The 26,391-nt window shown below is 40.4% G+C and overlaps 2 protein-coding genes across 2 annotated transcripts; both read left to right on the top strand.

Annotated features, from left to right (window-relative positions):
- Window positions 1-844: 844 nt before the first annotated feature.
- cntn1b (contactin 1b) lies at window positions 845-21,600 on the top strand. Its single transcript, XM_030046270.1, has 24 exons — window positions 845-973; window positions 5,779-5,922; window positions 6,107-6,142; window positions 6,285-6,411; window positions 6,853-7,034; window positions 7,763-7,858; window positions 8,659-8,871; window positions 9,028-9,127; window positions 9,758-9,942; window positions 10,581-10,705; window positions 11,018-11,135; window positions 12,793-12,943; window positions 13,271-13,398; window positions 13,854-14,026; window positions 14,521-14,644; window positions 14,950-15,117; window positions 15,780-15,929; window positions 16,046-16,116; window positions 16,510-16,762; window positions 17,006-17,127; window positions 17,890-18,079; window positions 18,418-18,539; window positions 19,292-19,448; window positions 20,151-21,600. Exons 2-24 carry the CDS (start codon window positions 5,868-5,870, stop codon window positions 20,231-20,233), a joined length of 3,129 nt encoding a protein of 1,042 aa, XP_029902130.1. The 5' UTR covers window positions 845-973; window positions 5,779-5,867; the 3' UTR covers window positions 20,234-21,600.
- Window positions 21,601-23,265: 1,665 nt separating this feature from the next.
- On the top strand, window positions 23,266-25,377 carry LOC115355579 (C-type lectin domain family 4 member M-like). Its single transcript, XM_030046437.1, has 2 exons — window positions 23,266-23,320; window positions 24,185-25,377. Exons 1-2 carry the CDS (start codon window positions 23,266-23,268, stop codon window positions 25,375-25,377), a joined length of 1,248 nt encoding a protein of 415 aa, XP_029902297.1.
- The last annotated feature ends 1,014 nt before the right edge of the window (window positions 25,378-26,391 follow it).

Raw genomic sequence — 26,391 nt, 5'->3', positions numbered from 1 at the left:
GTGTGCATGCAGTGAGAGAGAGAGAGAGAGTTTTATCCCTAACTCTCTTCTTCCCCAAAAGTCTGGTCGTATCTTTTATGTCTCATTTTTGTTGGTCACTCTTTTGCCCCAGATGGAGGGCATTTTGAGAGTGAAATCCTCGAGACGCCTCAGTCACATTTTATATTATAGCCAGTCTCACCAGTGTCTGGCACATTTCATTAATAATAAATAGACATGAAAGTCATTGAAAATGCACAGCACATGGCTGTTTGAACTTGTCTGGTGGGCTACAGTACACTGGTCTAAATACCTTTCCCTGTTCAGGCTCCTATGGGGAAAAAAATGTTAGGCCTATTGTTATTATTATTATTATTATTATTATTATTATTATTGTTATTGTTGTTGTTGTTGTTGTTGTTAATGTTATCATTAGTGGTCGTGGTCGTAGCAGTAGTAACAGTAGAAGTAGCAGTAGCAGTAACAGTGGTAACATTAGTGGTAGTAATATAGCCTGTGTCTTAATATTCTGGTTTAGCTTTCTGTGTTCTCTATATTTTTTTGATATTAGTCGGAGTTTTAGTCGGCATTATCAGAGCATATACACTAGATAAGAAGCAGGACCAAAAGTATGCAGAAATATAAGACCCAGCATTTTGGCGTCACTAATACGAATATCATATGCAAATGCAGACTTTCTTTCCATTATTTGTTGAAGGGACACTGTGGTTCTTTTTCGAAAGCGCTTCATTCTCCGTGTTATGGGATGCACAGCAGCATGATGCGCCCGTCTCTCTCTCATCCTTCCTCTCTCACGGACCAATCGCATTCACATCGGCGCTGCCAGACAGAGGTGCCACTCATCCGCTCTCCTCCAATAGAAAAGTTCAGCTGAACGGGACGCTCCTGCGGGTGGGCATTGGGACTATGCGGTTCGGGTCCAGGTGTGCCACACGGACTATGTACTGAGATTGTCATTTATTCCGCCTTAAAGGTAAGGAGGACACGGCATGAAGGTGTATGCATGATGGTTGGCTCTTAGGTCCGGACTTAGCGAGGATAAGCCGGGATTGTGCTCATCACTGTAGTGCTGAACTCGAGAAATGGACCGGCAAAGGAGTACCGCAATGCAGAGCAGTGCATTACCGGTGCCGCTCAGTCGTCACTGGGGTGAAGTGATGTAAGGGTGTGCGCAGCTACTTTTAGAGGCTTTTATTTTCCGAGGCTTTAATGCGACATCCTGCGCACCGTCTAGCTAAGAGGTGCCTATTTAAAGAATGTTTCAACAGTATTACCCTGCAGTTTTAGGCATGGGACAGCACATTTTTAGGATAGGACAAAGTCTCCTCCATCGATGGAGGGTGAGAGGATCCAAGGTGAAAGTGTCACAGCCTTCAAGGACAGGCCTGGGTGCTCCATGGCATTGACTTTGTCCTGGTGGTGCATAATGACTGACAGAGTGCCCAGATGGCCAAGAGGACAACTCCCTTTATGATTAAAGCATAGACTCCAGATGTTAATTAGACAGACGTCACTGTTAACCTCTGGCTTCCTGACTGCACCAGAAAAATGCAAAATGTTCATCAGTGCAAGGCCATATTCATAATATCCATATTAATAAGTCATTTATTCCACTTGAGTCCTAAACCTTGTTTTGCTTGACACATGCAAATCTGCCAATATTGTGGAATAATTTAACACATTTCAACTGCAAATCAACTTGTTTGTAAAAGAAAATTCCTGAATCAAGTGTGTTTTTTAATGCTAATGGTGTGATACACACTGTTCTGACTTGGACGTGACATTTCATAGGAAACACGTGGAATGGCTTCTTGGCAGAATTGTTGTCTCGTTTTTACATTTGAAGACTGAATATGAGAATAGAGGATTTGTAAAGATGGATGTTTTTTTTTTTTTTTTTTTTTTTTTTTTTTTTTTGCATTGTGCTCCAGGACTGTCCACCCACTGTTTGTGCATTTTCACAATTTGTTCCTTTCTGTTTTAACATATATCTTACTCATTGCAGCAGGAAAAAAAAAAATCAAAATGTGAACACAATTAAGCATCCTCTGCTCCAGATGGCAAAAGGATTCATCAACCTGATGATTGATAGATGGTTAGAGGCAAGGGATTTTCTGCCCTCTCAGATTTCCACTGTTTTCCCAGTCTGTTTGAAATGACATGTGATGGAGCATGAATGATCCTGCAGCAGTACATTCACTTTTAAGTACTCTGTGCTTTACTCAGCCCACTAACTCAGACTGACTCAGGTGCCATTTGTTTGGCAATAGTTTGCCACCTTTTTGAAGAATTCAGTCAATGTTATTTTCCAGCTACAGCTCGCAGAAAAAATGTGTTTCTTCAGTCACTGGGCCTAATACATGACGTGCTGACCTAAATATCGCTGGCCTGTCCAAAGAGGATCCTGTGATGGGATTACAACCAGAGCACACTCTGGAAAAACACAACATACTGACAAACTGATTAGAAATAGCCTTTCCGTGAATACTGTGAATTGAGGTGTTTGAACACATCCTTTAATCTATAGTCTAGATTATAGGATGTGTTCAAACGAAATCTAAAAGAGTGTTCTAGAGTCTATTGTTGTGCTCTATGTTGTCTTGAATCCATGTGGTCAAATAGATTTGAACACAGATTCATAATCTAGACTAGAAGACTGTTCTAGATGTTTGGGTGGACATTTTCTTTGATTTTGCAGTCTGTTTTAGGTTTATTTCTGGTGCAGTTTACCACCATATACAACTTGCAGTGAGTGTCCATCACTGATGCAGTAGCAGTTCCGATATTCAGATACTCCAAGCCAAAGAAGGGTTGATTGATAAAATCTAGCTGTACATATGCAGGGTAGATACAGGGGAGTGCAACACAACACAATGCAATTAGTGTTGAATCAGCCGGTCCAGAGTGCTTTTAAGGAGTCACTGCTGCAGTCATTGCCTGTGGGTGTATACTGGATGTACACTGCTGCTTTATGGTTTTTTTTTCACTTTATCTTCCCTCTATCTCTCTCTCTCTGACCCTCTCTGGTTGTGTGAGCTCAGCCTACAGAGAGACAGAGAGGCCTGGTGAAGCAAGCTTTGCATAGGGAGGTGGCTGTGTGGCTGTTCTTTCTCTCATCCATCATATGCCTCCTTGCACCCCTCCCTCCCTCTCTCTCTCCATCCATTTCCATTCTTTTCCTTATTCCTCTCACATTCAGCTCTGTGTGAGGCACTGTGACGCTGTGTGGAGGCTAGCTAACTGTAGTACATACTAAAATGTCCTTTCCAAAATTAGAATTGACCTTTAACACCTAGTAGATAATATGTGAGAATAAGAGGGGAAAAGATAGATTGTGGTGATCCTTAAGGACTGTATTGTGCCATAAGAGGCTCATCGACACAATGAAAACTCATTTACAGTCTAGAATTATGTTAGACTTTATGGATATTGAATAATGAGCTCGCAAAGACATTTTTCCCAGATTAAATCCCAAAGGAATATCTTTTACCCGATTTTGTGCTCTTGATCACATGTCCAACAGCTGAGACATTTTAGGAAGATTATGAGCAGCTGTTTAAGCGGTTTAAGCTGACTGCTCTGTGCAGTTTTGCGGGTCTGTGATGCATTTTGCAACAGTGAAATAAACAAGGAGGCAGGTAATCTACTATTATGTCCTTCATAGATGGCATACTTGCTGTGAGGTCCAATAAAAGTGTTGTGCAGCATTTAGATTATGTTTTACAGTGAGTTAGGTGGATGGCCCAGGAAAAGATGGCATGGCAGACGATCAAGAGTTTAAAATGAGCATCCTGTAACTCCTACCAATCCCATAATAATCCCACCACTGGCTCAGGTGTAGATTTAGTCAGTCAGTCTGAATCACAGACTTATGTAGAATGAAAATGGAACCAAAAGGCAGGTAAAGCTGGTATCATCCCCTGGAGGTGTTATGGGCCCAGGACGGCATTCATATCATATTAGAAGAAGCAGGTTGGAGTGATGCCTTGTTGCTTCATCGTGGGAGCATTCACACGTTTAACTCGTTGGAATGCCATCATCCATTTTATTTATGAATCATCAGACATAATGCAATTGCAGCAGATATCGCCTGTTTTCTTAAAGGTGCACCATGCCAAAGGACTGCTTGAAATGAGGACACTTTTCACTGAACTGTCGAGAAACATGGAAACACCAATAATTTGATGGTTGAGGCTACATGGTTCCCGCTGTCAGATTGACTCACAGACACTTTACTTGCTTATTCCATGTTTATGTCCGTTGAGCCTAAATTGACCCATGCCATTTTTGCATTGTACACCTATAAGCAGAGTTGATTGTTTATAGCAAGTGTGAATAAAAGTGGTGATTCCGCTGTGATCATTTTTGTTTCCTTTAACTTTCTACATCGCTGATTTGCTGCTTGTGTCAGTAACACATTTTAGAAATTTATGACGCCAAATGGGAAATATCCCAAAAAATTCCCACATGTCCTACAGTCACTTTCCACCAGGTGGCTGATGTGAGTATTTTTACCACTTAGCAGCTGGTGTATATATCAAAATGGTTATGAATGATATGAGATGATATGAATACAGCATACTGCAAGTTAATGGAACGTCTGCGATGGGAGATGCCTGCTTGATAAAACCACCCATTCTCACCACCTTGCTACTGTTTGTCTACCATGGCAGGTTTCTGCATCAGCACTTACTGTAAAACAGCACAAGAGGTGATGCGCGATCCAGAGGTGCCTTATCTGTGGCAACAGATACTGTGACCTAGTGTGATTTAAAAATGGAAGGTTCCCTGCTGGGAGATTCATGAGTGTGCACAAAACAAATCACCTTCCCTACCTTAGCTCTTGCTGTCCCCCCTCCTCTCCTGCCTGCTCTCTCTTGCTCTCCGTGTGTCTTGTGTTATAATGAGCTGATATGCTGCAGCACTGCCATGTGCTCAGGCAGAAGTGATGTGTAAGCATGAGTGACAGCACAGCAAAAACTCTGTCTAGGTGCTGCAGTGCTCCCTTGTGTTTTGTGTGTCTCTCTATGTGCGCTGATGTGCATGCATACAGGCCGCTGTGTTTTCCTGTGTCTGCCCAGGCGGCATAGGGGGAATTTCTCTGAATTTGCACACGCTCTGCATGACTATATTTGGAGCATACTGCTGAGTCATTCACATCCTGAATGATTTACCCGCCGCTCACAGGGAGGAATCCAGTTAATTTTGCACTCACCCTGCTGGTGGGGCCTTAAACCATCAAATCATGCAAATCAAAGACTATATTAAATACACACCTGAGCTTTACTGTGCACGTTAGCTACTGCAGTATGAGAGGAGACATAATGTCATTGTATGATATTGTTCCATTTGAAAGTATTTTGTGTATATTTTAAAAGGGATGACAGAATGTCCATCACTCAAAATGATCATATTAAATGTTCAGGGGGATTTAGAGTTGTTGATTAATACTAATTCCCTAATGATATATCTGGATTTCAAACTGTGCTTTACAGTATAAGTATTGTTGATGTATCCCTGCACTGTAGTATGAATTCCTGTTCATTAGCTGAATTATTCTTGGTGGATATAGACCTTCTGAACCTGTTTATGATTGTAAGGGTGTGTAAAATCTTCATACACACGATTTAGAGTGCTCTGTAGTAGTGTGGCACATACAGTGGATGATAGAGTGAGATACATTTTTAGATGCAGGTTGAAAAATGTCCCGAAAATGTAGTGATTCTGACTCTGATTGTGAAACTGTCATCTTTCTCTCCGTCACTCCTCCCTCTCCAGCTCATGCTGTATCCATAGACGTCGTGTTTGTGTCCCTCCTTCCCTCCGTCGGACGCTCTTGGTATCAGTGAGTGAGTCCGTTGACTGTCATGGCTGTCACTGCTTTATTGCTACTGGTCCTCTCCTCCTCTGTCTCTCTCACAGGTAAGTGATGCAGTCACCGGGCTTTATATAGTATATTCCAGTGTTTATTTCTGGAAATATCCACCATGTATGATATGGCAGTTTTTTCATAAGACTTCTATATTAGGTGCTTTTGTCATGTGATTTCATTCTGATGTAAGCCATGTTCATCATTAACTGACATCTCTGAATATTTGTTTTGCAGTGGCCGTGCTGTTTGGCGAACCCAGAATATATGGAGGTACATTGATTTTAGTTTGCTTTATTACAATGAAAAAGCCAATATAACATAAGCATACTTCAATTCAATGATTCTACAGTATATGCTACAGTAAATAAATAACCTAATAATCTAAACCTGATACTTATGTTAAATTTGTCAGAGGATGCTACTGGCTATGGCCCCATCTTCGAGGAGGAGCCTTTGGATGTGGTTTACACTGAGGACTCCCCCGATGGGAGAATATCTATGAACTGCAGGGCGCGGGCAAACCCACCGGCTTCATACAGGTAAAACACACATTTACACACCTGCATGTTTTATATATTGTCCACTGTTGTGTTAGACACACAATGTCTTTGCATGTTAGCCTTGTAAAGTAACTTTCCCTCAAGGCAATGTGTGCATTGCATCGTATCGTATCATATTGAATGGTATTGTATCATATAACACAGACACACCCATGTTCTCTGTATTGCATTACAGTCATATTTTGTGAAAAGTACTTTGCACATAAATTTGGCTTGAATTCACTGAACCGCCCATGAAAAACAAAGAATCTCTCCTGTACATGCCTGTATGCAGTAAATCACACAAAGGCACATGCTGTACAGTACACAGTATACACACAGGAAAACACATAAAAACTTGCATACACTGCAATGTTAGTCTTTCCATACTTCCTGCACCCCATCCTTCGCCCTTGCTTTATTCACTCCTCGCCTCCCCAGGTGGCGCCGTGATAACTGGGAGATCAAGCTGATGGAGCAGCCAGATGAGCACTACAGCCTGGTGGGGGGGAACCTGGTAATAACCAACCCGAAACAGAAGAAACACGCTGGGACGTATGTCTGCGTGGCCAGGAACATCTATGGCACCGTGATCAGCAAGGAGGCCAGGGTCAAGTTTGGATGTGAGCATGTGAACCTTGACCTCTGCAGATGCAGCTAACACTACGTTAGCAAGCAGGGCTGTTGTACTTGGTGCTGGTTTTGGTTTCGAGTGTGGTCTCAAGACTTTTGATGTATTTCTACATTCCAGTTTTAACTCAGATTGTTCTTGTTCTTGACTGCTATTGGACATGGGGTCAAATTTTTTTGCCTATTGATGTTTCAAATATAATGTTATGTTCCACCATTTCCACCTTCAGTCATTTTATCTGCAGCTCTGCCAATTTTTACTACATTTTTTCTACAAACTATCTTTTATGCATTGATTAGTCAAAATTCTATAAATCATATATAGTCCCTCAGATTGATTTACATCTTTACGTATTTTTTTTTTACACTGCTTATTGCATATATTGGTTTTGAATAGCATTCACCTGCTGTGGCCTTGGTCTTGTCCCGATCCTTTTGGACCCGGTCTTGACTCATGTTCAACTGGACCTGGCCTTGAAATTAACATGGACTTGACAAAGGTGGAACTGCCCACAGCCCTGCCAGCTAGCACTTTCACCAACAGTCCCTAGTGCTCTTTACCACTGTTTGAGCAACATAGTGCTATATTAAATCAGAGATGCTAAATCAGAGAAAATGCTGCACTTGCTACTGGATTTTTCTATATTGTGTCTTTGTGCACTGAAATGTCTCCCTCATGTCTTTTCTCTTATCCTGTCCCTTTCTCTGTGCTATACTGTAGATCTGGAGGAGTTTCCCCAAGAAGAGAGAGACCCTGTCTACGTCAAAGAAGGACAGGGGGCCGTTTTGCTGTGTGCCCCTCCAAAAGCCTGGCCATGTATGTATACCGCTGGTCTTTGTGTGTATGTTGTTGAAGTTACGCTTTTCTCTGCATTCTTGCTAGACATTTACTCTTCTTTCACTCTGTATCTCAAAGAAGGTTTGCGGAATTCTAGTCAATTTTGGTCTCTATGCAGTCATTGTGTGGCATTGTCATAGTGCAAAGAATGGGCAGGCAACCACCCAAGAGGCAGACATTTTGCTTTACAACACAGTAATCTGAATCTATTTTATAATATACAAAAGCAGATTGACTGCCATAGCCACTGCAATAAAAAATAAAGGATTGGAGACCTTCAGTGGCTATCACCAAAGCATATGCCCTCTCAAATATATATTTATGCCTCTTACAATTATTGTATGAAAACTGTGGAAATTGAATTTGATGTCTCCAGAAGTTTTGCATTTTGCACAAATAAGTCTGGAAATGTATGAAAAACGTTTCAAGTCACATACTTTTATGAAGATATAAACCCAAATTTTTGTTACAGTCATATTGCCCAGCCATTATCAGCATATGAATCACATTCAACACTGACCAAAATTTTAAAATCTAATGCTGAAATTAACATCTATGAAACAATACTGTACAGTATTATCGCCCAAGTAGTGCACTATTTCTACATTTTGTTGACAGGTGAACTGAAGCGTAATGAAGACTGTCAAACTGCATTGTTAAAACTATATACTTTTAACATTTAAGCAGTACAAACGAGAATGACTTGTCCAGTAAATGCAGATTTTGGTCTCGTCTATACAGTAGTACTATATGGGTTTTTTTTCCCCTCTCTCTCCCAGATGAGGTGTCCTACCGCTGGATCTACAACGAGTTCCCAGTTTTCCTGCAGACAGATCGCCGCCGTTTCGTCTCCCAGAGGACAGGGAACTTGTACATCTCCAAGGTGGAGGCTCAGGACGCCGGCAACTACTCGTGCTTCGTCTCCAGCCCCATCATTGGACAGAGTGTCTTCTCTAAGTTCATCCCCCTCATCCCGTCACCACCTGACGATGGTTAGTGGCTGTCTCTGGGCCAGGATCACTGAATGAGATAAACTATTATAAAGCTATTATAAAATAAGATTATGCACTTTCTTTCCCCATTTTCTGATCTACTCCTCTGTCTTTGACATTTGACCCTTATGGATGTACTGAACTGTCTTTTCACAGGTGAGGAGAGGAAGTACCCAGCCGACATCAGGGTCAAGTTCCCAGATACCACCGCCTTGCTGGCCTCAAACATCACATTAGAGTGCTTTGCTCTGGGAAAGTGAGTTTACATTAGTAGATATTCACTATAAACCTTTGATTTGTCCCAAGTACTCAATTTTCAAGGTCAGATATTACTCCATTTCCATCATCAAGGCTTAAATATACAGTGGCTTAGGATAACAGCATCATTCTGCATGAATAAGGCTACTCATTTTGAAAACTGAATGCTTGAAGGCAGATCATTATCCATTACGAGACCATTTTTATCCAAACAAACCAACAAACAAACAAACAAAACAAACAAACAAACAAACAACAACAAAAAAACCCCACTTCATCTCATTCAAATGAGGCAAAGCCACTGTATGGAGATTTTCTTTGGTGTGTATGCACTTAAAATGGTTCAAACTTGCCTGATTGGATGGATTTTGCAATTTTTAGTTAGCCTACAGCAGCCACACAAAACCAAATCCAGCTATTATTTGTTTACAACTAGTTTGACTAGTTTTATCCCTTATATATATATGTGTGAGATAAGTGTTTTCTTAAGTTAAACTGTTATGTAAAGGTAACTGTTTAGATAGTGTTTCCTGTCCTCATGTATATTCTTATGTGTGTCATAACTGCCCAGTGAGGGCATTTAAAGATCACTGAATTGAGTCAAATTAAACTTTGTGCATCTGTTCAGCCCCATTCCTCATATCGTATGGAGGAAGGTAGACGCCACAGACCTCCCAGCAAACCATGAGATCAGTGAATCAGGAGCTGTGCTCCATCTGTACAATGTGCAGTATGATGACGCAGGAGGATACGAGTGTGAAGCCATAAACACAAAAGGGAAGGACTGGCACAAGGCCTGGCTGTATGTGGAGTGTAAGTGAACTCAATTCACCAGCTTTAATAGACTGAATGTATCTGTGTAGCACACAATGCAAAAAATCAGTCATAGCACTTAACTTAGTTCTTTCCCAACTAGTTGAATGAATAACTGATTTTATTATTGATCAGTATCATTTCAAGATATTGAAATGGAAGACAACTCATGTTACACCATATGAACATTAGTTACATGTGAGAGAAGCATTTAATAGAAAATGAATAATTATAATGAATAAACTATAATGGACAAAACAAATTGTTTATCAGCTATCACTTGAAGGCAATAAATGGACACACACTAAGCTTCATCTTGCAATGTTTTTCAAATTTGGCACTCCTTTTCCAACTGATTTTTTTATGTGGATTCCTGAGAGACATTTTAGAAATTAGGATTAGTTTAGTCCATGTCATGCATCGTTACCACAGCGGCCATGATAGACAAACATTTCTATAAGGTTATACACTAAAACAACAATATACTTTAATAGAAAACTCAGTCCTTGTACCATCTGACAACTTAGAGAACAAAGTGAACTTTCTTATTTTTATTGCAGCAGTTTGGACTTTTGTGATAGATACATCTATATGTTGTGTTCAACATAATCATATTTATCTCTCATTGTGTTTGGCAGCTGCCCCGGAATGGGCGGAAACCATCAACAATACTCAGATTGACATTGGCTCCGAGCACACCATGCGCTGTGTGGCAACAGGGAAGCCATACCCTTACATTCGCTGGTACAAAGACGGATTCATGGTGAAAATTGCATTTTGTTGGCTACCATTAAAGAGATTGGGGTCTGGTAGGTGGATGGGTTTGGGGGTTAGCTAATGTTTAGAAAATATGTGGCACTGGCAGATATATACATATATTTAAATGATGGGGCAGAGATGTTTCTTATGTCTGTTTCAATGTTCAAAGTGCAGCGTCTCATTCAACACATCATCTTCGCTGATGACTCAGCAATGTGTGGGCTTCATTACACTTGCATTCATTCACTGCAGACATTATAACAGCAATGTCTAATATGTTTAAATAAGTAAATATTAATGCCGTGCTTTTTCCCAGTATGGCAAAGGTGAGCTGAAGTTTACCAGTGTGACGTTTGGTGACTCTGGGATGTACCAGTGTATCGCGGAGAACTACTGGGGCATCAAATATGCCAATGCAGAGCTGCGAGTTATTGGTGAGTCCTTCCTGCAAACTATACTCTCATTGAGACTGTAACCCCCTAGACCTGTTACCTTAAGGAGTAAATGGGAACAGGGGTATCTAACCTAGACTCAATGAGGAGGTTGGCTATCCTTAATTTTGTCTGACTATTAAAGCAGACATGAAACATCCACCCCAGTAATTCTCACAACAATTTTTTTTTTGCTTAAAGTATATTATGTAGAAAGAATAAAAAAAGAATGCAAAAGATATATCTTCTTTTCCTTTCACCAGACTACTTATCAACCAGCTCAATAACTGAGCAATGAACTCTGTCCAACAACAGTCTTAATATTATGATTCACTACATTTACAACCTTCTTTTACACCTAAAATGTTCCTTTTTTTTTGATAACCCACAACAGGTCAAGACAATGGGCAAAATACCTCTGAGTTCTAAGGAATTTCAAAGTTCAAATAAACAAGGAAAATATAAATAATTAAATGAAAAATAAAACTGAATTGAGTTGGGTTCATTCTGAATGTCCTGCCGCTCTCTTTCACACCGAGTGTCCCACAAACAGTCCCAGATGTTGGTTGTGATGTTGGTTGAATGGAGGTGAAGATGTTCCCTTGGATGAAGGTGAAGCGGCGACTTGGATGGAGATGTGGATGAATGAGGGCAGAGGAGGGAAGGGGGGATGCTCCAACTGAAGATCTCCACAAAAAAAAAAAAAAAGCCTACACACATGCACAGGACATTTTTTCAACACAAGTGCATCATAAATGTCCAATGAAATCCACTTTAAAACAGTTCCTGCTCTTCAGTGTCTTTTTTTTCATTTTCATTAACTCACAGCAACTGTAAATATCCATTAACTCATTACAACAGTAGATATTCATTAACTCATTGCAACTGTAGATAGAGTAATACAACTCACTGTCGATCTTAAGGCAAATAAACTCAACATAATCATCTTAAAAAGCAGATAAACTGTCACATCTCTCCCACAGACTACAGATACACTATTTATAAAACACAGTTCACGGACAGTGCTAGCAGAGCTCCAAAATGGCTTCCATTAAGCACAGTTTCAACTGCAAAACTTCACTGGCATTTAGCTAGCTTCAAAACAGGAATTATTAGGCAACACAAAATACAGATTTGCAATCCCACACGGCTCATAGGGCATACAACACCATTAATACATGTACACAAATTCACTTTATCCTTATAAAAATGATCCCGACTGGTTTTATTGATTAAAATACCGACCTACCTGCCTCTATTTTTTTTTTTTTTGTTTGTTTGTTTGTTTGTTTTTTATCTGTGTGCAATGCTCGCTACGGGAGTTAGCATGCTAATGCAACAGGTATTCAATTACGGCTATTAACTCACCGGGATATCAATTGTGAACAGTTCTAAATTGTTTCCAGGCTCTTCATTTACCCAGATTACATTTCATTGACAAATTAGATGTTGCTGGTGCTCGACAGAAAGCAAGTAGAGTAGGCCTTTCTGAAAAGTTGTAATTATGTCATTCCTTAATTCTTAACTGCTGCAGTATCAAATGAAAATTAGAGCAATGCTGTTTAAATACAAGGGTTTAAACTGACAACTTTACTTTAAAAACAACACACATCAATAGTTTGTGACCTGTGGTGTTTTAACCTTTAAAATCCGCCTGCAGCCTGTGCTCCTACATTCGAGTTTAACCCCGTGAAGAAGCAGCTCCTTGGGGCAAAAGGCGGCCGTGTGGTGATTGAATGTAAACCCAGAGCAGCTCCCAGACCCCGTTTCAGCTGGACCAAAGGCAAAGAGCTGCTCTTCAACAATTCACGGTCAGTGGAACTGTCTATACTAACTCATCTAAACAAGGTCACCAACAAGACACAGGAAAACACTGGTTAGGGTTGTTTTTTCCCCTTTATTATTATTATTTTTTTTTTGGTTAGTGCAATAAAACTCAAAAGTACACATCTACAATATCATGTGTATTTGTCCAATGTCTGTGTTATTTAACAGCAGACATAAATCTAGGCTTGCATTAGAGGCTCAGTTTGCTCGATGCAGGCTTTAATCACTAGAAAGCCATTGGTTCAAAGTAGCCTTGCCACTAGTCAGCTGCTTGGCGTTGTCAATTCTGCTCTTTTTTTTTTTTTCTTTAGTATTTCCATCATGGATGATGGGACTTTGGAGATCCGCAATGCCACTAAGTATGATGAGGGCGTCTATACCTGCTTTGCTCAGAACGACAGAGGGAAGGCTAACAGCTCCGGCATACTCACAATCACTGGTCAGTGTGCAAATGTGCATGTTTCTGTATGCAGGTGGTCAGACTGATTGTATATTCTTTGGGTCTTTTTTTTTTTTGTTTTCTTTTGCTTTTTAACTACTTCTCTTATCAATCCCTTTCTATGTCATTATAAATGTGGGCTATCCCTCAATGATTATCAAGCATAAACAAGGTGGTGTGCATGTGTGTATATATGTACAGTATATCCTAAAACCACCTTTAGGTCATGTTTCAGGACCAATGCCGGTATGTGAAATTATTATTATTATTCGTACTTTTGTCAATGACACTATGAAAAACTTAGGGTTTATGTCCTTTGTTTGCTTTCAGCTGATGGTTTTATATTTATAGTGCACACTGGATAAGCAGGAGGCATTATTTATAGACCTTGTTGTGGTAGGACTCCTCTAATTGAGCTCCTAACTGAGTGAATGTATATAATTCTTTTGCTGTAGAGGCTACCAACATCACCGTGGCCCCTGCTGACACGGAAGTGAAGGTTGGTGAGGAAGTGATACTGAGCTGCTCTGCGGAATACGACCCCATGCTGGACATCACCTTCGTCTGGGCCATAGACTTCAGAGTCATTGACTTCAGTGCTGAGTGGCAACATTATGAACGTGACATGGTAGGATGACATCTCCATTCAGGCTTGCTCAACATCTTTCAGTTGTCTCACTATTGAGAAATTCATAGCTTAAAAATGCTGTAAAAATGTGCATAACAAGACCTCCGAACGAGACTTCCAAAACTTGGTAATGTCATTGAATGGAGGAAATGTTTAATTCTTCTTTATGAAAGTTTCTCTTCCAAAGTGCATGGGAAAAAAAATAATAACCAGAAGTAAATCATTAAACATCTAAAAATATGGAGCATTACAGGCTGTAAAAGTGTTATCATTTTGTCAATGACAGAAATGTTGTTTTATTTTCTATTATCAGTCGTTCTGTCGCATTCTGTCACTTTTTCACATGGTGGAGATCTAAGTTTGGAAAGAAATGCTTCAACTATTGTGAGTGGTGGACTGTCACAATGTATTGAAAGCAATGGTTGGTTTCACTTAATCAGCCTCTCTGCCTTCTCCTTCCCTTTCTATCCTTTTTCCTGCATCCTGCTGTTCAGGGTACAGATGGCGTTGGTGACCTGAGGATCATGAATGTTCAGATCTGGCACGAAGGTCGCTACTCCTGCACAGCTCAGACTGTAGTCGACAATGCCACAGCGTATGCCGACCTCAAGGTTGTAGGTCAGTCCCGGCATGTTTGTCTCAGACAGTCAAAAATATTAAAACTAGATTTACTTTGACGTTACATTTCAGGCATTTAAGCTGTGAGTATGGGATCAGAATAAGCTGAAATTTCTAGAGCAGCAACTTACAAGCAACTCATAGTGTGGATGCAAGCTACAAAGTGTTCCTAATGATATAATTTAGTAAATATTAGTTCTTTTCTGCCTATTATTGCTGTTATTACTATAACTTTCTTGCCATTTCCACCACTCTCACCACTTTCACATGCTATATTCCCATGCATCCTTCCACCTGATCTCCAGGTGTCCCAGGGCCTCCCGGTGTGGTGCGAGTGGAGGAGATCAGGGACACATCAGTGAGGCTGCTGTGGAGTAAAGGAGCGGACCACAACAGCCCCATCCTCTACTACACCATTCAGGCCAGACACTTCTGGGCTCTTAATGAAGACGACTGGAGAAACACCAGCACCTGTGGGTACCATTCTCCACCACTAGAGGGCGAACTCACTCCACAGCTGGAGAACATCTTAGCTGCACCCTAGAGAGCACACCTCAACCTAACCCTTAACCTAACCTTAATTGCCACACAGCAAAGGGTGATAAGTTGAAACATCTTGACCTTAGTTGGCATATATCACTCCAAACTGAGGAAAGGTGGGACATTAGAAAAAATGGACACCTATTTTGTTAAAGCACTTTCCTGAAAGTAAAACAAGAGTGTTGAAGTTCATGCCACCATGCCGCCTGTGTTAGTTAGTTTCGTTCAGTTGATCAGAGAATTCAAACACATCAAACATACTGTTTGGATTTGGAGTCTGTATCTCAATTAGTATCAAAGTTATGGTTTAAAATTCTTGTTGTCTTATTGCCGAAAACCAAGATTCTGATCACCACCAAAATGTAATCAGTTGCACCTTGGCTTATCAGTTCATAAAACTCTTTGTATTGTCTTCTAAACTAAGAACATAAAACTGACACTTACATTATCACAACTTCCAAAAGGCGACTAATTACACCTGCATTTAAATGTATGTTTTTCCTTATGTTTTGCACCTTAAGAACAAATACCAAATGCATTATAAAATTTAATATTGCACAATTTGATTTGGCCGCCCTTCTGTGTCTCTCTGCAGCTCCAGCCGTTCTCGACGGCAATGCAGAGATGGCAGACGTGACGGACCTTTATGCCTGGATGGAGTATCAGTTTAGGGTCATCGCCACCAACGAGTACGGCTCTGGGGAGGCCAGCATCCCCTCCATCAAGATCAAAACCTGGGATGCTCGTAAGTAGAGAGAGAGAGAGAGAGAGAAAGAGTTTGTGTGTGTTTGGAAATGGACTGCTTCTGTGCCGTAGATTTAGAAGAAAATTACAACTTTTTTTTCTTGCTTTTTTACTCAGCTCCTTTAGTGGCTCCAACTGATGTTGCAGGTTACGGAGGAAGAGACGGAGAGATCTTCATCACGTGGACGGTAGATGTCTCAATTTGAATCTCTCATTCACGGATTGTCTCAAAATGTCATGCTTGTGTTTTTTTTCCTCTAAATTCCCAGTCATCACCTTTTATGCCACATGTTGCAGTTGTGTGTAACATAATGGCATTTCCCCCTAATTATATGATAAATTGATTCCAACTTTCTTTGGAATCCCTAAAACACTTTTATGTTTACAACAAAAATGTGTTCAATTGAAAATATTCATAATAAATATCTTAAATGAAACTAATTGTAAGCCACACCTAACTTGAACTTTTTTTTTTTTTTTTTTTTTTTGCTGTGTACACACTGTAGAGTTTAGCATTCCCTAATCAGACTTTGCCAGCATTGTAATCTCTTATACTGTCTCTATCCATTCCCTGCCCTCAGCCTGTACAGCCATGGTACTTCTATGGCAAGAAGTTTGGCTACATCGTGGCTTTCAAACCTCACGATGCCTACGACTGGTGGTACGAGACTATCTCTGACCCTGAGACCAGGCGTTACGTTCACCGTGACCCCTACTTCCTGCCGAATGAGGAAGATTTCCAGGTCCGAGAGTTCCAGGTGAAGATCAAATCGTTCAATGTGAAAGGTGACGGCCCCTACAGCCTCACCAAGGTCATCTACTACCCACGAGATGGTGAGTGAGACAGAGGAAGAACTGAATATTTTCCCACTGCTTACCAGTTTAGTACCCAGAAATATTTGTCTTTGGCTTGCTTTCAACTCTTCTGGTAAAGTTGTTCAGTATTGTCCTGGAAAAATGATGGTGCATGATACTGCAATCATGGCCACAGTAGACCAGCTAGTGTGTGTAACCGACCAACGATGTCTGTCTCCATCTCATGCATGACTTCCTCTTCCTCTTCCTCTTCCTCCACAGTGCCCACGGAGTCCCCGACAGATGTCTATGCCAGGCCGGTGTCCTCCCATGAAGCTCAGGTGTGGTGGCTGCCAGTCGTAGACACTGGCACAGGCCTGCAGCAGTACATCGAGGGATACCAGGTACTTATTGCTTTTACTAATCCCACTCACAAGTTAAAGAATTTGTTTTCCTGCATATTTCCCAGAGTTAACAGCTGCTGATGTTGTCCATTCATAGAGGTGATATCCTATGTGACTGGATGGGTGTTCAAAACTATCAAAAAGTGTTAAATTAACTCTTATTGATTTTAGCATATGTAAATAATGGCACAGTATTGATTTGTTCACTCTTACATCTTTGACCTGCATCTATTTTGGGATAAAAGAATGGTGGCCTTAAGCGTCTTTCAATACCTTTAAAATGGTGGTACTTAACCTGTGGTCAAGGGACCACCAGGGGTTCTTTATGGGGAAAAATGGGGAATATTTCAATTCAGTTATTTCTTCACTGGCTAGAAGTTAGCCCAATGGGATAATGTATAAGAATGACTGTACCGGTCCACAGCCTCGCGCATATCAGTTTGAGGGTCCTTGGCACCAAAAAGGTTGAGAACCAATGCTCTAAAATATAGACTGTCCAGTACATAGGCCAGTGTTACTTTGCTATTTTGTTTTGCCTTAAGATACTTTAAAATATCAAAAAGTGATTGATTTTTTTGCCACCAATATTTTTAAATAAGAGGACCGACTTACTCTTGCCTCAAATTTTGGCCTCAGGGCTGGTCTTACTCGTCATTCGTCCAATGAAAGCACTATAATAACTTCAAAATTGATCTCTTCATCCATCACTTCACCAGACTGACAAGTGGACTGATATCAGCAATTGTTATTCTTGCTGATCAGGTCAAATACTGGAGAAAATATGATGACACGGAGCCAGGAGCCCATCGTATATTTGTCCCAGCCACAGCCAATTACACCAGGCTGGAGAACATGCTGCCAGACTCACACTACCTCATCGAGGTCCGGGCCTACAACGGAGCTGGCTTAGGACCACCAAGTGAACACTGTGAGATGTTCACCAGGAGACCACGTAAGACCAATAAATCACAATTACAGATCAAATTAATATGCCAGGTGGCAGAATAATTAGCTTATATCTGAGCATGTGATACCATAATCTTTGTCACTGGACAAAAAAACATGTATTTGCAGTGAGTAAAATTATGATACAGATAAAGAGATATTTTACTGTGAATCTGCAGTATGGCTTTCAGTTTTTGAGAAAAAAAAAAGAAACTTATATTCCCATTGATATCCCATGTATTTCTGAAATTTAACAATGGGGATTTATAGGTTTTAGGGACCCAATGGTGATAAAAATGTGCCCAAAAGATAGATGACCATTAATTTAATTTGTCATGTTCTCAGCACCGCCGGAGCCTCCCAGGATGTGGCGGTATGTCACCTGGACAGGAAAGTGGCTGTACGTGTGGTGGGACCATATCCAATACGACTGGTTTGGCAATATTTCCTTCCCACTGTACTACAAGGTAGGCCTGGAGAGCAAGCGCCCATGTGCAAAACTCTCCGTATACTGTGTTTGTAGACTATCTTGCTCTCCATCCATCTCTCTGCCTTTCTTTAGTCCATTTGATAATTGTATAACCATGATAATCATTAGAAATTGGACAGTTTCTTTCATTCATTTTGTCACCGCACCTTTGTGATCTGTGCTTAAAAAGTACAGCAACAGAAAAGGCAAAGGCAGTGTGCATGCTTTTGTATATGAGCAAAAAACATACACTGAATCCTGGCCTGGCATTTTTACAGCAAACTTGAATGTGACATTTCACAAGAGGCTACTGAGTATATATGAAACAGTGAGTCTGAAATGAAATAGCATCCCCCATTATCCACCTCTTTTTTTCACCTCGCTTTTTCAAGGTGTTAGAAGTAGTTTAAAAACAGGCAAAAGAAAATCCGCACTCCTTGGCAAATTCTCTTTTGATCTTGGATTTATTTACCTGCTCGCTAAACAGACTTTACAGGCAAGCTCAAAAATGACAACGGTTTGCCTGTAGGCTTCATCACGTCGGGCGAAACCTCATTTAGAAGCAAACTTAACTGTTTATCATGTGTGTAGCATTTTTTTTTTTTTTTTTTTTTGCATTTTCCATCTGCTCTGTTTCTCACTATAAATATCACATTGATGTTTTTCATCTATACTGGCACAGACTTTACAGGCCTGGCTGTGTGACTTTGAGGGGAACTTAATATTTGTCCCATGCTTCTTGTTTGCCAGGTCATGTTCAGAAAAACTGGCTATATTTATGGGAAGGTCTACATCACCGGGTGGCACTTCATGGACTTCCCCATGCCCCAGGTCGGGGATTATGAGCTGATGGTGCGCGGGCGCTATGAAGGAGGAGACGGCCCCGTCAGGATGATTAGGATTCAGGGTAACACGCTTCTGCAGCAAACTCCCATCTTAACAGCTCTCTCAATATTTTATTTAGTCTTAAAAATCACATTTTCCATTTATTTTATTATTTGCCAAAATGCCAGTAGGGCGTGATAGTTTTCATTACTTTCCAATACACATCAGTGTGTGTGTGGAGGATTCTGAATTATAAACATTACTTGTTACAAGACTGAAGACAATGTTATGTTTCTTATTGTGATGGATTCCTTCTGTTTAAGATTTTTAAAGCTATTTTCTAAAAGTGTCAAATGATAGTATGAACATTATTATTTGCTTTTGACACATTTAAATGCTGATGATATGTGATACAGTTGTCCCTCGCTATAATGCGGTTCACCTTTTGCGGCCTCGCAGTTTCACAGATTTTTTTTAGTGCAATTTTGCATGCTTTTTTTTTTACTGGACTTATTTTTCTATGAAGGTTTGAACTTTGAGTGTTTAAACAAGTGAGAAAATGTTAATGCCTGTCTGAGAAAAGTGTATAAAGTGTGTAGTGAAGGGTTTTACAGCCTGAAAACATCTATAATAATTGTAAAAAATAAAGCTGACTACTTTGTGGATTTCGCCTATTGCGGGTTATTTTTAGAGCGTAACTCCCGTGATTAACGAGGGACCACTGTATAAAAGTTGGGCATGACACCAATGAGTTAACTTTTGTCTCTTACCTCTGCCTCCTCAGGTAAAGCATCCATGACCACACCGTCACTCAGCCTGGCATCTCTGCTGCTGCTGGCGCTGTGCATCATGGGATTGGAAATTTAAGCCTGTCACTACTGACATGTGTGAAATGGACTCTGGGAAATATTCCGAAAACATGGACCTTGCTCAGACATCCAGTCTCAGTTTCATCTCCAAACACATTAGATTGGTTCATTCACTTTCTACACTGGTTGTCATGGCAGACATCCCCCATCCTGCATCTGTCCTGCATGTTGTATAACCCCGGTGGCTGCTGGGAGTTATTCGTTCACAACAATAGAGCTGCATATGAATATTGTAGCACAATATTTGTGTACCAGGTTATTTGTCACTTTACCATTCACTGCGTCCCTCGAGTGAACTGAACTGGCAAATCCCAGCTGCAGGAGCATGCAGGACGCATGCAGTGAAAACCTTGGTTTTTACACATCCATTGACGAAATAATCCCAAACTTAACCAAGATCTGCTTAATCCAAATCATCCCAGTGTCAAAGGCAAAACAAACCAAGACACAGAGTAATAACAGAGATAACTTGGCAGAGCACACAATTCTCTAACCAGTTTTTCCACAAAATTCACACATGAGTACAAATAGATCCAGAAAAGTATTTTTTAAAGTTGAATATTGTGACTGGAAAAGCAAAGTGATTCTGTCATCATTCCATTATGCACCTCCGAACACCTATTTATTTTCTCATTTACCTGTTTGGAGCTGAAATGAACAAACTGCACTTCACCAAGGTATAGATTTAACTCATATTATGGGCAAGCTTTGTTATTTACTGTATATTAAGCACTGTCAGATGGCCAAAGCACTGAATTGTATGCAAAGAATTGTACCGTGTAACCACTGTATCAGGTGTGGACTGAGCAGAGAAGGATGAGTGATGTGAGTGAGGTTGTTATGAGGTAGATTAGATGCCAATTTGCCATTTATCTCCTTGGGGCAAATACAGTATATCATATTTGTTTTGAATACGTGTATTCCTCACAGTCATTAAGACACTGCTTAGATTAGAAGCTTATCTTAACTTTTGTTAAACTTTTAGAACAACTCTCTAGACTCTCAATGGTGCTGTGTCAATACTCCAGAGAATGCTGTTGTCCAAATGTTTTCAGATCGTTTAGCATTTTTTCGTGGTTGCTACTGCCAACTCAGCAGATTCGCTAGCTTTAAATGTTATTTTGAGCTTCTACATCCCAATCAGACACTTGGGTCCTGTCCTAGCTGTGCCTACAAACCGCCGTACCACTTTGATGACGTCTTCATTTGAGATCTGTCAGGATTTTTGACCAGAGAGTCACAGAATGTTTTATTTGAATGAACTTGCCAGGGTTGTACAGAAACGATTTCACGGGTATCTGTATGTTTGTCTCCTTTGCTCGGTCAGGCTGCAAATCCATTAAAAACAATACAATAAAAACAGCTGCAAAATGTCTTATTATCTCCTTGTCTCACAGAGTTTTAGTCTGCTGGTCAATATTACATTTGTTATTTATGCATTTGTTTTTATTGTCATTAGAATTAAGTCACATTTATGCACACATAGGCACTGAATTGTTTTGATGAACACCACAGCTGTAATATGAATGCATACAGTATTTGCAGAGGGGACAAAGACGTCAGCAATTTTGCTGATTTGACTTGCTAAACTGATTTCAGTTCGATGATAAAAATGACTGCAATTTATTTTGGAATTTCTTCAACTGAGCATAGACATAGTATATTTGATAGTAATGTTATTTACTTATTTTGTAAAGCTGAATTTTGACTTCATTTTTTTTAATGTATATTAACTGAACTCATGGGAAAAAGTGAAATATTAAGAGAAGCACATCAATCAGAATGACGTGCCTCCACAGATTCTGAGTAAATGCAGTCTCACCTAAGAGGTTAAAGAATCTGAGTGAGCTCTAAATGCCTGTCCTGAAAACTAAAATGTAGTGTGCGCTTTAGAGCACTAGATGGCAGTATATCCATCTAGTGCAACTACTCACCAATTTATGAGAAAAAAAGAACTGTAACACCCAGCAATTTTAACTGAGTGGTGACATTCCCAGTCTTATCATTTATTTGCAGTAAAATAGAGAGGTCTGAAGTATTGCAATGATTAATTAAAAAAAATAAAATAAAAAAAAAAAAACCCAGCAACACCTGCGTTTCTCTGTAGTTATTTGTGTGCCTTACACTTGCCTCCAGCCTTCACACATCACAGCAATTAGATTTCAGATCATAATGCTGTGGCTTTCACACTTTGTGCTACTGTAGAACTGGTGATATAGGAATCTAAGCTTACTGTACTTGTTCACTGTGAAATGTGGACCGTATTGATTCCTAATGACTCTGTAGCACAAGCGGGTGGTGATGGGGGGGGGGTTATATCTGTGTGTTTCTACTTGTATATTTCATGACTGCCTGTGTACAAACCTGTGTGGGTGGCTTTTTTCACTCCTGTTTCAACCTCCATTATCAGTATTTTTCCCATTTTACCTCCTTGCCTCAACAAAATAACTGGGACCATGTGAAGCTGAAAACAGTGCTGCCATTATATCCAAAGAATCCCAGTGGATGGACAAAGGTGACTCTCCCTTTGTTGGAGTGATTTACCCTCGAAAGAGTTTATTGTTGTGACAAAAATATGAGGTTTCTTCTGTTTTTAATTACACTCTTTTTCTGAGGACATTGAGCAACAACAGCTTGCTATTTGTTTTTAGTCGGTCCTCAAGTTTATAACAGTAGTAGGTCCTTGATCTTGCAAATCTCTTCATTTTTGAGGCAACATCTACATGCACACATTTCCTTTCAGCTGCTCAACCATAGAGAACAATTAAACGTGTTCTTGCACATGCACAGCACACTTAAAGACCAGTTTTATCATATTGAGGTTATACTGAAATAAGTTTATTTCATTACGTCTAAGTCTATATAGAGTGTATTTATCAAGTTTGTGTGTTTCTCCATAGTGACTTTCCTCCCAGGATTATTTTCTTACACCAATAAAATTGGTGAACTTGAGACAAGAAGTTTGCCAAACTGAATTCCCAGAGCAGCACAGAAATATTGACATCTACAGCCTGAGGTGCCAGTTGCTCAATGGCTGGACACTCTGATACCGAGCTGGACATCTCCCAGTTGTGTGAATGTGCAGGTTAATTGTGTCAGAGGTTGGGTGGAGTGGGACTCACAATAGTCAGCAGTGGAACCAGCATGCAGTACCTGAAATACTGTTAATATCAACAATGGACTTTATTTGTGGTGGGCCTGACTGTAATTGTGGTAATGAATGCAAAGGAGACTATACTCCTGTGGACTAATGCTGTAAATAAGGAGGGTTGCCTAAGGGCTCATATTCAAATGAGACCTAACTGTAAGGCTTCCTGTAAATGTGAGAAATATCATGCATCAACACATTGAGGTGAAGAAATAGTGGATGGTACAGCTGCTATCATTTGAGGAACTTTAACTAATACATGCTGCAGTTCTTTGAATTGACACCCACAGTGCCCCTCACACACATGCATACTCATGCGCACACACACACACACATTTTCACAGGTTTAGTCTAATAAAAGTTTCATTATGGTAATTTCAGATGCAGAGACAGAGTAGTATAGGACTAAGTAGCACTGCTGTGTAGGAACGTGCAGCACGCAATACTTTTTAGTGATATGAAATACAAACTATACTCATGGAACTTTATGTGAACTCAGATGAAGTCAGAGGGGATCACTTGGATGCAGAAGTGACTGACATCAATGATGATATATATGCCAATGTTGAGGCATTCAAACCTGAAACAAGGGATCAAGCTGGACAACAGACATCAAGCAGGAAGAGATGTTGGGCTCTTGGTCTGGGGACGCTGTGTCTTCTCCTACTGTTTGGGATCACGGGGCTGAGCATCCACTGTGAATACACCGTAATGCAAACAGGGGGTCCTTTGGTCCTTTTACATACAGATTTGTGTAAATTTCTTTGTGCTTTGATTAAAACTCACATTTGTCATTTGCAGACATCATAGTGGTAAGCAATCATCAATCTGAAACGCAAAACCTTCAAAGCGACTATGAAAACCTCACTGCTGCACAAAAACAGCTCCAGACCAACTACAAAAATCTGACCAAAGTGGGAGACCTGTTACAGACCAGTTATGACACCCTGACCAAAGAGAGAGACGCTCTGACTCAAGAGAGAAACCAGTTACAAGGAAATTATGAAACCCTGCGCACTGAGCTAGATGCTCTGACTAAAGAGAGAGATGCTTTGACTAAAGAGAGAGACCAGCTGAAGGCTAGTTCCAACAATTTGATGACGGAGAAAGACCAGCTACAGAGCCATTATGACACCCTGACCAAAGAGAGAGATGCTCTGACTAAAGAGAGAGACCAGCTGAAGGCTAGTTCCAACAATTTGATGACGGAGAAAGACCAGCTACAGAGCCATTATGACACCCTGACCAAAGAGAGAGATGCTCTGACTAAAGAGAGAGACCAGCTGAAGGCTAGTTCCAACAATTTGATGACAGAGAAAGACCAGTTACAGACTAGTTATGACACCCTGACCAAAGAGAGAGATGCTCTGACTAAAGAGAGAGACCAGCTGAAGGCTAGTTCCAACAATTTAATGACGGAGAAAGACCAGCTACAGAGCCGTTATGACACCCTGACCAAAGAGAGAGATACTCTGACTAAAGAGAGAGACCAGCTGAAGGCTAGTTCCAACAATTTGATGACGGAGAAAAACCAGCTACAGAGCCGTTATTATACCGTGTCTGCACGTCGAGATGCTTTACAGCTGGAAGTCGACCGTCTGAAACTCGTGCAAAACTGCCCCCAAGGCTGGGAGAAGTTTGGCTGCAGCTGTTACTACGTCTCATCTGCGTCGATCACCTGGAGCGAGAGCCGTGAAGACTGTGCAAACAAAGGAGCTCACTTGGTGATCATCAACAGCAGAGAAGAGCAGGCGTTTCTCAATAAGTTTGCAGTCAGAGCTTGGATTGGTCTGTCTGACAGGGAAGATGAGGGAAAGTGGAAATGGGTAGATGGGAGTCCTCTGGTGGGTGAAGCGTTTTGGCGAAAAGGGGAACCCAATGATCATTCAGGGAACGAGGATTGTGTAGAGCTGACTGGTGTAGAGTATCAATGGAATGACATACTTTGCACTCAGAGACAATCATGGATTTGTGAGAATGTTATTACCAATTAGTGACTAATACATTTGAGCTGTAATGTTGCAGACGATCAAATTGCATTCCTCATTCATGCCACTAGGACAGAGCTTTTTTTTTTTTTAACTAAAGATTTTTTTCCCTATCACTTCCTGTGTGATTATCTCAGAAAATTTATGATGTAAATATATCAAAGTGTATACGTACTGTAAATACTGAAATCATACAGGGTGTCTATCCCTGACAACGCTGATTATTTTAGTTTCTTGAATACTCCATCTAAAACAGCAATAACATGCACCTGTGTCATTTTCAAAAACTGTTATTACAGAGGTGCATGCACCCCTCATTTTCTGCAAATGAGGGTTGCATGGCCAACAATTTTGTCTGCTGGGATTAAAAAAAAAAAAAAAAAAAAAACTTCTTTCTGTAGTGTGTGAGCTTGTCTTTTCAATTTGCAATAAATTAAAGGCAAATCAAAATGTACACATATAAGCGTCCTTTTTAAACATACATATGCTGTCAATGACATATGAGGCTATGAAAAAAAGCAATGAAAATTACACTGTACTCTCAAAGCTTCCTATAATGAATGAATGGACCAATCAGTCAGTCAGTCAGTAAATCAATCACACTGAAGAGTAATGAATTACTGTCTAAAAGCCTGTCACTTTATTATCATTGTTGTTGTTATTGTGTTAATGCAGTAGGCATACCAATAACTTTGGCTACAATATGCTCCAAATATGCTATCGGTATCAAACAGAAAAAACATTCACAGGATGCAACAGAATGCAGCTGCTTATTTAGGTATTAGCTATTCTCTTTGCCACTTTCTATTTGATCACAAGAAGCGCTCTTGCTGTCAGGTCAGACTCTTGATGGTGGGAGCGCACAAATAGGTTTAATAATGGATCTGGAGTCCTTAGTGCTCAAAGCAGGCTCGGTGTGTGTGATTTCCTACCTCTCATTTGCACTCATTGCATTTTTATCAAATCCTCTCAACCCCTTTATCCCCCTTTCCCGTCTCTGAATTATCCCCATCCATATCC

Source organism: Myripristis murdjan, chromosome 23 (assembly GCF_902150065.1).
Source record: "Myripristis murdjan chromosome 23, fMyrMur1.1, whole genome shotgun sequence".
Lineage (NCBI taxonomy): Eukaryota > Metazoa > Chordata > Actinopteri > Holocentriformes > Holocentridae > Myripristis > Myripristis murdjan.
Note: the sequence above shows the minus strand (reverse complement) of the source record. Positions and strands in the feature narration are given on the sequence as shown.

Excerpts from the sequence above, each read along its gene's own strand:
- cntn1b (XM_030046270.1), top strand. The coding sequence starts at position 5,868 with ATGGCTGTCACTGCTTTATTGCTACTGGTCCTCTCCTCCTCTGTCTCT. Across the intron at positions 6,143-6,284 it reads CGAACCCAGAATATATGGAG|AGGATGCTACTGGCTATGGC; the intron begins GTACATTGATTT and ends TAAATTTGTCAG. Across the intron at positions 14,027-14,520 it reads AACATTATGAACGTGACATG|GGTACAGATGGCGTTGGTGA; the intron begins GTAGGATGACAT and ends CCTGCTGTTCAG.
- LOC115355579 (XM_030046437.1), top strand. The coding sequence starts at position 23,266 with ATGGCTGGACACTCTGATACCGAGCTGGACATCTCCCAGTTGTGTGAA. Across the intron at positions 23,321-24,184 it reads CCAGTTGTGTGAATGTGCAG|ACATCATAGTGGTAAGCAAT; the intron begins GTTAATTGTGTC and ends TGTCATTTGCAG.